The 11,042-nt window shown below is 45.1% G+C and overlaps 2 protein-coding genes across 2 annotated transcripts; both read right to left on the bottom strand.

The window, feature by feature from the left end:
• Positions 1–485: 485 nt before the first annotated feature.
• On the bottom strand, positions 486–3,353 carry LOC136513342 (histone chaperone ASF1B-like). Its single transcript, XM_066507337.1, has 3 exons — positions 2,974–3,353; positions 1,377–1,492; positions 486–1,200 (listed from the first exon to the last, which is right to left on the bottom strand). The coding sequence occupies exons 1-3, from the start codon at positions 3,080–3,082 to the stop codon at positions 850–852; spliced, it is 576 nt and encodes a 191-aa protein (XP_066363434.1). The 5' UTR covers positions 3,083–3,353; the 3' UTR covers positions 486–849.
• Positions 3,354–3,740: 387 nt separating this feature from the next.
• On the bottom strand, positions 3,741–7,027 carry LOC136511710 (syntaxin-71-like). Its single transcript, XM_066505746.1, has 9 exons — positions 6,707–7,027; positions 6,482–6,610; positions 5,270–5,441; positions 4,881–4,966; positions 4,698–4,766; positions 4,574–4,618; positions 4,423–4,485; positions 4,252–4,328; positions 3,741–4,035 (listed from the first exon to the last, which is right to left on the bottom strand). The coding sequence occupies exons 1-9, from the start codon at positions 6,860–6,862 to the stop codon at positions 4,020–4,022; spliced, it is 813 nt and encodes a 270-aa protein (XP_066361843.1). The 5' UTR covers positions 6,863–7,027; the 3' UTR covers positions 3,741–4,019.
• Positions 7,028–11,042: the final 4,015 nt, after the last annotated feature.

The raw sequence follows: 11,042 nt of genomic DNA, 5'->3' as shown, positions 1-11,042 counted from the left end.
AATGACCATGACAAGGGGTTCTTCAGTTGTTGCAAACTGCAGGCACCAAGAAGATCTAGAAAAATTGACGTACACATCCTAGTACAGTAGTGAATCATCGTGCAAAGTTCTCTAAAAAAACTTCAGAAAAGGTTTCAGTTAATCTGCTGTTTTTGCTCAATTTCCTCATGTTTGCTGTTCTTGGAGCACATGCTTTCGCTGCATTTGCTGGCATTTCCCTTGATCTGAAGCAGCAGCAGCGTAAGCTTGGCAGGCTGCCCGATTGGACATGCAGAGGTTTAGTGCCGTCCACAAAACTGAGATCAAATGTGCGCTGGTCACTGGAGCATGCATCCAATTGGCAGCAAATTCAATTGCAATCAAGCCCTGGACAGTTGTTGAAAGCAGCAGGCATAGGCAAGCTTAATGCCTTTAAAGAATCATTCATTGCATCCATAATCGATACATGAAAACAGCGGCCAAACAAAGCGCACTAGCATAGCATATGCTTGCAATCACAAGTCATTTCATTTCACCACTTGCTTAAGTGAACAAAAGGATTCCAGTTAGAACCTATACCGCAAAGGCCAAAGCAGGTGACCAAGACTAGCCAGTGAGTAGTTTGAGGTAAAACACTACTCTAAACTCTAAATCATACAGCAACTACAGGAGAGAAGGCTGAAATACTTTTGTACTAAGGAAACATCCAGGTTCCTAGCATTTGCATCTCAAGGTACAGAACAGAGTTCTAAACAACCACCATGTGCTAGAACCAGGATCCAAGGGCAATGCATAACCACTAATCCCGTTTGTAATATTACAGCACAACCAGTAAAGCGCGCGCATCAAAATATTTGAGGCCAACTGTGTTCATTGGTCAGCCTCAGGCTTGCTTCCATTGCCCTCGTCATTGCCTGTGTGGTTTTCTGGCGAGGCCGTCTGGGGTTCCTGCTGCTGCTGCCCCGTGCCTGTACTGGGTTCAGGATGGAAGTTGATAGGGAACTTGGTGACTCGGGGCTTGTCGGCCAAGATATTTCTCTGCACCCGGTCAATTAGCACCTTTGCTGGAGGCTCTTCTCTCAATTGCTCATCACCATAATCATTGTTCACATAGTAGCCTACTCTCATGAACTCCTGGCCCATGTAAGAGCATGTCAATAGCAGCACAGTCACACCAATTATGTCTTCCTCACGGATCTTTGAGGGATCCGGTGGGTCAGCCTGCAATTGTTGCCATATCATTTTCCAAAATTGGGTAGATATAACAGGGCTTAACACAAAAGGGGAAATCACAAGCAGTGCTCACACTTTATTCTTAAAAAAAATTTCAGGACCTATTATGTCCCATGAATGTTTGGAGTAAGTAGAATAGAGCAACACAACATCGATTTGAATACCTGGAGAACGAAACGGTAGGTCCCAACATTGACAGGGCCAACAAGCACGCTCTCAAGCTGCTGGTCATAGTTTTCATCTTCAGCTGATCCAACATATATAAGCTTCCACTCCAGATCTGAAATGCAAACAAAAGTTCTTTACATGTATTTTAAATCCAATATCCAAAAGCAAAGACAGAGAAATCAAAACATATGAATTGCATATCTGCCTCATACAGATAATGTAGAGCTCAATATGTCTTTATAGTATGCAGGGAAAAATACACATGGCGCTACAATTAAAACTACCTCAAACAAGACAATATCCATGCATAATCCATAAATTATAGCCTAGTCAATGTTGATTGGGTTGTATCTGACAATTTCTATGTAGTACTTATCATGATAAGCCTTTATGCCACTATCAACAAACCAGAGCCAAAAGAGGGGAGAAAGTAAAGCAAACATGTCTGGACCAGAATTATTCAGATAACGACCCACCCCACTCAAACAGCTTTTGAAGCTAGCAGGATCCCCAGGAGTCATGTAGCTTATGAAAGAGGCTTGCAGATTAACCACTGCAGAGTGCAGTGAATAAATCACTAAAAGCAAAACAGAACATTTTTCCGGAGTAACCAGCAATAGAACTATAGAAGATTTAAAACAACAACCTCAAAGGAAACTCCACTTGTGTTAAGTTCGATACCACAAGTATACATTTCTATCATCAGCTATAGCTAACAAGTGTTAATCCCTTCTAGGTACCGGATACAAATAATATGAGATTTATCCACTGCGCATTCAATTATAATCAGCTTCAAGCACAGCTAATGCTAGATTGTAGCCAATGATCCACGCGTGGCACGGGTGTGCATGGAATTTTTTTGCAAAACTGTCTCTAATGTGGCACCCAGATTTTGACAATACAAGTATACAACTCAATGACCCGCTAAGCAAATAGGTTCAGTCATATGAGATACTGGTTTCAAGATACTAGTAAAGTAGTAATGGAGGATAGAATATATGATCAAGCGTCACATGGTACAGAATAGCATAGTGGAAATTACGCTGCATTCTTATGATAATTGTTACATAAGGGCCAGTATGATTAAGAGAAGTTAACCGTCACGAGCATACAAGCAAGGTGAGCTCTAGAATAGGAGTACTGACAGTTCAGCTCCCCCCCCCCCCCCCCCCCCCCACCCACCCACCCACACAACCAAATTCCATGTAACCCTACTTGATTGTTTGTGAACCAACAATTAGCTGTATGTAAAAAATTGTTAAGCGATTTTCTTATCATTCATAGATTAGCCAATCGCCCTACATCCCAAAACATACTTCCGATACAAGAATACAATATGCGCCGAACAAGAACAGTGGTAGCCTCGACTGCAATGGCATTCGCATCTATGCTAAAACCGCCGCACAGGAATGCAACCGATGCAGCGGCGCTCGACTCCCATACCCTCCTGACCCCATGCTGCAACCCAACCCCATAACCCGGTATCCCCGCTGCATCCAGAGCGACACCCACCGATCTCACGACGCACGAAACCCTAGCCCGCCGCCACGCATGACGGGGGACCGAGAAAAAAGTAGGGGAGGCGATCCGTACCGTCGTCGAGGGGCACGAGGCACTCGTAGGAGATCTCGAACTGGAAGGGGTTGAGGAAGGCGGTGGGGTTGTCCAGCACCGCCACGTTGGTGATGTTCACCGCGCTCATCGCCGCCGCTGGGAGTAGCCGCGCGTGCTCGAGCAGAGGGGAAAAGACGAGAGCGAGCCGCGGTGGCTGGGGATCGGATTTCTGGCCAGGGGGTCGCGGGTCGCCAACTGCTCGAGGGCGCGGCCTTTCGGGCGGGTTTAATGAGGTGGGGAGCGGCGGGAACCGAAATTGGTGTTGGCGGGAGACGGCCCGGAGCCCGAGGTTTGGAGTGGAGACTGGAGAGGAGAGGTGGGGTGAGAGACCGAGAGAGTAGAGGGGACGACGACCCAACCGCCCAACCGCTGTCGAAACCGAAGAAGTACCAAAGCCAACTATACTTCCCTTATTTGGATTGTTGTTTTTTTGAGGAATCGCACGAGGGCCTTATTTTAGACGGTGGAAAAAAATACTCAATTTTTTTGAGGAATCGCGCAGAATTCTGCTGGTATTTACTTGGACCGTCTTGCTTCTTGCAAGTCGATATAATTCTCCTTAAAATGATTTGGCCGGTTCACAAAAATAGATTGCCTACTTGCGGGCCATACATCTTTCCTGATACGTACTCCGTAGATGCGAGCACATTCGTTGGGAGACAGGCAAATGAAGCAGCAGACATCGCTGATTGCTCATTAGCGCTGCCTGCTCTTGGTAGGTACCAAGACTGATTCGACAGAAACAATGGAGACGAAGCCCTGACGGAATGAATATACATGAGCACGCTTACATGGTTCGATAAGACGATAATAATGATGCCGTGTACTCTTTTCCTCGCTACGAAATTTACTCCCAGATATACAGCAGACCTGTTACCAGTGTTCTCTTCAACAAGCCTAGTCAAGGTTCAACTTGGACACCATACTAATACAGATATAAGACAACACAAATCGCTCAAAGAACTTGGTAGAACCATGGTGACAAACGGACCACGACATGAGCAGTTCCAAGGCAGGATTCCGCCTCACTTTTTTAGAACACTGCAACACAAAAAACAGAAAGCAATATCATGAGCGGTACATATATATCAAGCACCAGCTGTTACAATAACAAACAAACTCAAACGAAGGAACTCTTGTACAGCAACAAACACAAACTGAAGAAAATCTCAGCATGGTCATAATAATAGTCATACCCAACCCTAGCTGTCCTTTTGGAAATGCAACTGGATTTTGCTGGGAATGAATATTACTTACTTGTAAAGGTAGGCCGCAATACCAAGAATGACACAGAGAAGGATGATGTCGATGCAAAAGTTGCGACTTGATCTAAGCTGATAACAGGTCAATGTGAAAAACAAGTGGTATGAGGTCACCAATCTTCCAAGCATTAGTTAGCTAGTATAGAATGGAAGTGCTAGGTCTTACCTGAAGAATAGTCTCCTTCAGTCTCACGTTGGTATTCTTCAAATCTGCATTGGCTCTATCCACCTACAATCATCATTATATAGTAAAATGAGAGTTGCTAGACAATTTCTAGATGGAGCCTACAGAAACTAATGGCTGCCAGATAACAGACCTTGTCATCCATTTCGTCCATCAGAGGGACTTGTCTGTCCAATTCCTGATGATCACAGCTATTCAGTTAATTGTCCATAATTTACTATAATTACCATAGAACAAAAAAAAGTGCAGCAATCAACCTCGTTCATATCAGATGCCATATTTTTTAAAGTCTCCAGTCCTTCACCAATAACGTCCAAACCTTCATCCTGCACAATTTTATTGTCAAAGACTGGTTACACCACATGACAAATTGAGAGGAACTGCATCTAGTAGCAAGACAATATGAAACAGAAAGAATGAAAGTGGCTGAGTGAATTTACCTGTTTCATTCTGTGCATCTCATATTCCCGACGGAACTGATTAGATTCTTCTGTCCCCTTAAAGTACTCATCATCAAAGTTCCCATCTGTGTATTATGTGGAGTTACAAGGGGAAAGGACATCAGCCAGTTATTCAAATGGAGATGAAAGTCAAATCTAGAAGGATCTTAAGTTTCATGAAAGACTACAAATGAGGTTCAGCTTGATTAGATGGTTTTCCAATAACTAGGGAGCAACAAAGTTATGTACTTTAGCCTGATTTATGAATCTAGATGATTATATTTTCGAATTGGGCATAAACAATGGATCATGGATTTCATCAAAAGGAACTATACCAAATCTTTCCTACTAAGAACAAAGGTGGACAATAAATCCAGTTGCTCACTAACCAGCAGTAGAGTCAAACTTTATGGCTCCTCCAGTGCGAGATCCTGAGGCTCCCCAAGTTCCATTTTTCTTTGTGGCAGTAGAACTACCATCTGGGATTGATTGTATTCTGTCAGGTAAGGCGGCAACCAGATCACTACGGGTCGCAATTTCTTCTCTGGTGAGCCCTTTCACCTGTTCAAAGGAGTCTTCAGAAATACTACTTAAAATAACTTTTATAACTTGGTATACCTAAATGTTTGCATGCCATCAAATATAACCATATAAAAGGTATGCTAAATTAAACTGTAAGCAGCACATTAAAAAACAAGTAAAACCAAGCAAGTGATTGCCTGCTCAGCACTCACACAAAACTTTGTATCATTACAAAGAGAGAAGCGTCACTAAGTATGTCGGTTTGTCTAAACTCAAATGTGCAGGTGAGAAGCAAAGCAATCCAGACTAAGGGGGAAAAAAAAGTTGGGCCACAAATTGAAGGTCAAAAACAAGATGGATGCCGAGAATAACAGGCATACATGAAGTTCCATAACATCAGAAAAGAGGCAACATCAACAATCAGCATTCCAACTGTGTCAAACAAACAATTATGCATTTGAATAAAAGCAAGAAACGTAACATGGAGGGAGACCTCATATTGCTTAAATTCATGTAAGAAAGTTGCACATAAGTAGAGAGAAGATCAAGTAAAACCAGGAAGCCGATGAACCTCATTCTAGGATTGTCTAAGGTTAGTGCCTAAACTGCCGACCAAGGAACAAGATGAAGGCGACAATCAACCAATTAGCTTACGTCTAGATTCCAATCAACATGGCAAAACACAAGCCATTAAAAATTTCACTCAAGCATGCCCATTCAGCACGCAGCCATCATGCAAGCAATCCTATGAAATTCACCTACATGGCTCCTCCCAATCCACACAAGTCACAAACTACTAATCCAGACCAGAGGTTTTCCCCACAAATTCTGCCACACGTACCAGCACCAAGTCACCAACAATCTTAAAATTCACGAAATGGTCAGGCGAATCATTTCAAACGTCGAGAGTCGAGACTCCCTAAGACCTTCGGCCGCACAACCTAATTTTAGCCAGCTATAGTCCAAGCAAGTTTAGTTACTGGCAAAAGCGAAAATAAGCCCTCAAGTCAGCGAGTTCGCAGATCTAACACACTTCACCCAAAACTCAGTGGAGGCAATGCGGGTACTAGGGCAGCAACCTTCTTCACGGCGAGGCGCTGCAGCTTGGGCAGGTCCTCCTCGAGGAGCTTAGCCTTGGTGCGCCGGATCTCGGCGTTAAGCGCCACCACCGCGGCCCGGTTCTTCTCTTGCTTTACCGTTTCCGCTTTCTGTTCCAAACGCCAAACAATCAGATTCAGATCGAGTGCTCCGGGTCGCGGACGCTGAGAGAAAGAGGAGGAGGAGGAAGGAGGACGGGATCTCACCTCGACGCATTGGTTGATGTCCGAGTCGACGGACGCGTAGAGGCGGGCGAAGGGGTCGTCGCCGGCGACGTTGGCACCGTTGAGCTTGTCGACGTCGTACTTGTCGTACTTCTGGCAGATCGCGTCCACCCGGGTGAGGATGTCGATCACGGTCATCCTCGCGCCCCGTTTTCTCCCACCGCGAGCGAATTCAAGACGAGGATTGCGGAGGAAGGAAGCGAGGCGAGGCGAGGAATAACCCGAGTACGGCGAGCCAACCGAAGCTGAACTGAACGGGGAAACGGGAAAGGGAAGAGACGAGACGAGGCGGCGGAACCTGCTACCCCGAAAAAAAAAATAGCCCTTTTTTCAAAAAAATTCAGAGATATACCTATGGAGGAATGCTTTCAAGATCTGGACCTTCAGCTCGGCGCCGAGATTACACGTTTCAGTGTCATAGACTTTGGCGTCTAGATTTTGGGCTCGGCGTAGACGTGGCGGTGACTTGACAGGCACCTTACGTCGTAGATCTTGGCGCTGAACTTGACGCCGTAGATCTTGGTGCCGAGCTTGGCGCTGTGGTTATTGGCGCCAAGCCCTGTCTTACGTATGGGTCCTCCCTTCTTTTTTCTCTTCCTCTCTCTACCGCTCCCGAGCTAGGGCGCCGCCAGCGCTGCCGCACCCCCGCGCCAGCGCCGGCCCCCGTCGTGTCGGCCGCCCGCGGCCCCAGCTCGCTCGCGTCGCGTCGCCTCGCCGCGCGGAGCGACGGCCGTCCCGCGCCACCTCGTCCGTCCCGGCTCGCCGCGTCCGCCGCGCGCATAGGCGCTCCCTCCGACGACCCTGGATGCGACACGGCCCCTGCTCCCAGCGTGCCGCGACCTCGTCGTCGATCTCATCCTCCGCGTCCCCCTCTTTCTCCGTCCCGGCGTCCGTGTCGCATCGTTGCATTGACTTGGACAGGTAAAATTTTTAATATGCAATGTAGATACATAGCTAGCTTGAATTATAGTGCTACTTTGATTATTTGGTAGTTTCTAGTAAATTTGATAATGTAGGTAGTTGATTTAGTTAGTGAGATAGATATAGTTAAATAAATATAGTTAAATAGCCAGTGACATAGATACATAGATATAGTTATTAGATAGCTAGTTGATTTAGTTAGTGAGATAAATATAGTTAGATAGCTTATGACATAGTTATTTAGGGTGTAGTTGGTTAGTATTTATTAGAGGTACTATATAGCAGCTACTTTGGACTAAATGAACTGTATTTTAATTTTTGTTTGAACTACTAGATGGATAACCTAGTGAGCATATATCATAGAGGCACCGTGAAAAGAGATCGTTATGGATATATTGAGTTTGTTGAGATGCAAAGCGTGCCTGTGTTATTCAATGAGAAGTCTTCATTTAGTGAGTTGGTTGCAAGGGCTCGGAAGGAGCTATATTGCCATAGAGCTGATGATGATGATGGCATCGCAGTGGAGGGTGTACTTCACCTAGGTTCCCCTCCCAACATTCTAAGGAAGATGATCCCAATTGGGCGTGCAGACCGGTGGGAGAATTATGTGAGATCGGCTATGAAGTGCCAGTTCCAAAGTTTGTACGTGGTTGTGCGTCGGGTGTTAATTGATCCCATCCCTCATGGGTTTTCCCCACTAATGGGTCAGTAGGCACACTTCGACCCTCTCGTTCCGAAATCTGATATGGATGTGGAGGTTGCACCTGCGGTTCTCGATGCTCAATCTGCCTCTAATGAGCTAGTTAGAGATCCTTGTCAGACTCATGATGTTATGGCAGATCCTCCTCGTGGGATCCCTTTGACACAGAATCATCCGAATAAGTGCCTTATTCGTATGGTTATTGGGAGCTTACTCCCTTCCTTGCATCCATTTTTTTCATTCTTTTCTCATTTTTCTACTTATGTTGCAGTAGACATTCCTGACAATATGGATGTGCCCACTGTTGCTGCGTAAGTGTATTGTGGAGATGGATTTCGTGGCTCCAATAGTGTTGAAATTATGAATGATTCGGAGCCATATGAGATGACAAGGGCTCTTGATTCTGATGATGATCGTCCTGTTGGAGAGCTGACAGAGAGTGATGTTGAGATGCTGAGGCATATCTTTTCAAGAGTTCACGAGTTCAACGATCTTGCTCATTCCGATCAGGCGTGTGCTGAAGGACGTGATGATGAGCTCCTAGAAGCTCCTGAGGGTGGCCCTAACATGGTAATTGAGAAGAGTAAGGTATTCAAGGACCTCCCTGTATTGAAGAGATGGTTGCAGACGTTTGTAGTGATACGAAAGAGACCTTACAAGGTCTTGCATTCACATACGGAGCGCCGTTACATAGTTGTGTGTGACAAGTAGCGCTGCCCATGGAGCGTTTGTACAAGGAAGCAAAAGGTCACCGAAAAGTGAAAGATCACAAAAGTTGTCAGGCCACACAATTGTGCTGACTATGTGCTGACACTGAAGCATCAGCTATTGACATCTACCCTCATTGCCAAGCGATTGATGAAAATATTATAGGGAGAACCCAACATGAAGGTTAGGACAATTATCAGGATCATTGAGGCGTTGTATGGAGGTTATGTGATAACTTATGGTAAAGCTTAGAGGGCTAAGCAGCGAGCGTGGAAGATGATATATGGGGACTGAGAGAATGTGTATGAGCAGCTGCTAGTACTTTTCAATGCAATCAAAGCGGTGAATCTAGGCATGCATTATGAGTATATCCCAAAACTAAATGCATGGAAGGATGGAGAGGCAGATATTCTTCCATGCTTTCTGGTGCTTTCCCTCAGTGTGTCGAGGTATTTAGGCACTGTCGTCCCATCTTCTCCATTGATGGTACGTTCTTGATTGGCAAATACCAGGGCACGCTTCTTATATCTATATTCTGTGACGCGAACAATAAGTTGGTTCTTTTGGCATTTGCTTTGGTTGAGAAGGAGAACAATGACAGTTGGGGATGGTTCTTGAGGTTAGTCCGGATATATGTGGTTGGGCCTGGCAGGGAGGTTGGCGTCATATCTGATAGGCACCAGGGCATACTTAATGTCATGCGAGAGCAGATAGAAGGGTATGCACCTTTACACCATCGTTGGTGTACTCGGTACCTTGCCGAGAATCTACTCCGAAAGGATTATATGAAGGATAACTTTGATCTGTTCTAGGAGGCTGCTCGACAGCTTGAGGACAAGTACTTTCAGAAAAAGTTGGAGCAGGTCAGAACCGCATTAAATGTAGAAGGTAGACAATGGCTCATAGGTTTGATGAGGGATTTGAAGAAATGGACAAAAACTCATGATGCCCGGTGGATGGAGGTACGAGTTTCAGTGTAGCAACATGACGGAGTCATTCAATAAGTTGCTATAAGAGATACGTGGTATGCCCATGAATACAATCGTTCAATTCGCCTTCTATAAGCTTGTTGCCTGGTTCAACGATAGACACGCCCATACATTGAAGTTACGGAGTGATGGAGAGATATGGGCTCTAAAACCAAAGACACACCTAGAGAAGGCAAATGAAAGGGCTGGCACACATGAGGTTACATGTTTTGACCGCGCCATAGGGACTTATCAGGTTGAGCATAGGGGCGGTACAATGTCCGACAACGAGGTCCAAGAGTCGAGGATGCATGTGGTAATCCTCCAAGATTTCACATGCACTTGTGGTAAACCAAGGCAGTATCACTTTTTATGTTCTCATTTGGTGGCAGCAGCTAGGCACCGTAACTTTAATATCGAGAGCATGATACCTCATGAGTTCAGTGTCGACACGCTTGTGCACACATGGAGCCCCCGCTTCATGCCTTTTTCGGGACCCTAGAGAGTGGCCTCTATATGATGGGCCAAAGTACATTATGGATCCAGCTTACCATTGAAACAAGCGTGGATCAAGGAAGAGGACGAGGCGTAGGATGGTTATGGATCAGATACCCGGAAGAACAAGGTGTGAGAGAGGAACTCCATTTCTTACTAACCCCGGGTAGTACGAGTGCGGCAAGTGCGGTAGACTGGGCCATAATTCACGCACTTGCCATTGGTAGATTAGTGAGGTGTGATTATTGGTTGTTTTTATTATTTCATATTTATTGTATTCATTCAATTAATTATGCATGTCTCAATTTATGCTTGTAATTGTGTCAATTACTTGTACATTTCTAAGTTTATGTTTTATTGTATATTGAATTTCTATTTCATTGACTTTTTTTGTAGGATGGCTCAATTCCACCTGCTCGACCCAGCGTACGAGGAGACCCACCGAGGACGTCTCATAGTAGAGGGGCAGGTAATAATATATACGTCTTGTTCAAATTTTTGTGAGCATACATGTATTCATGAAGTA

This window comes from Miscanthus floridulus, chromosome 16 (assembly GCF_019320115.1).
Source record: "Miscanthus floridulus cultivar M001 chromosome 16, ASM1932011v1, whole genome shotgun sequence".
NCBI classification, from domain to species: Eukaryota; Viridiplantae; Streptophyta; class Magnoliopsida; order Poales; family Poaceae; genus Miscanthus; species Miscanthus floridulus.
The sequence above is the reverse complement of the archived record's forward strand: the minus strand, read 5'-3'. Positions and strand labels throughout refer to the sequence as shown.

What these genes read in the sequence shown, in the direction of transcription:
- LOC136513342 (XM_066507337.1), bottom strand. Translation starts at nt 3,082, where the DNA reads ATGAGCGCGGTGAACATCACCAACGTGGCGGTGCTGGACAACCCCACC. An exon ending in CCTCGTGCCCCTCGACGACG is followed by an intron (nt 1,493 to 2,973) that starts GTACGGATCGCC and finishes TTTGCATTTCAG; the next exon opens with ATCTGGAGTGGAAGCTTATA. An exon ending in CCTACCGTTTCGTTCTCCAG is followed by an intron (nt 1,201 to 1,376) that starts GTATTCAAATCG and finishes CAACAATTGCAG; the next exon opens with GCTGACCCACCGGATCCCTC.
- LOC136511710 (XM_066505746.1), bottom strand. Translation starts at nt 6,862, where the DNA reads ATGACCGTGATCGACATCCTCACCCGGGTGGACGCGATCTGCCAGAAG. An exon ending in ACATCAACCAATGCGTCGAG is followed by an intron (nt 6,611 to 6,706) that starts GTGAGATCCCGT and finishes CGTTTGGAACAG; the next exon opens with AAAGCGGAAACGGTAAAGCA. An exon ending in TGGACGAAATGGATGACAAG is followed by an intron (nt 4,486 to 4,573) that starts GTCTGTTATCTG and finishes TGATGATTGTAG; the next exon opens with GTGGATAGAGCCAATGCAGA.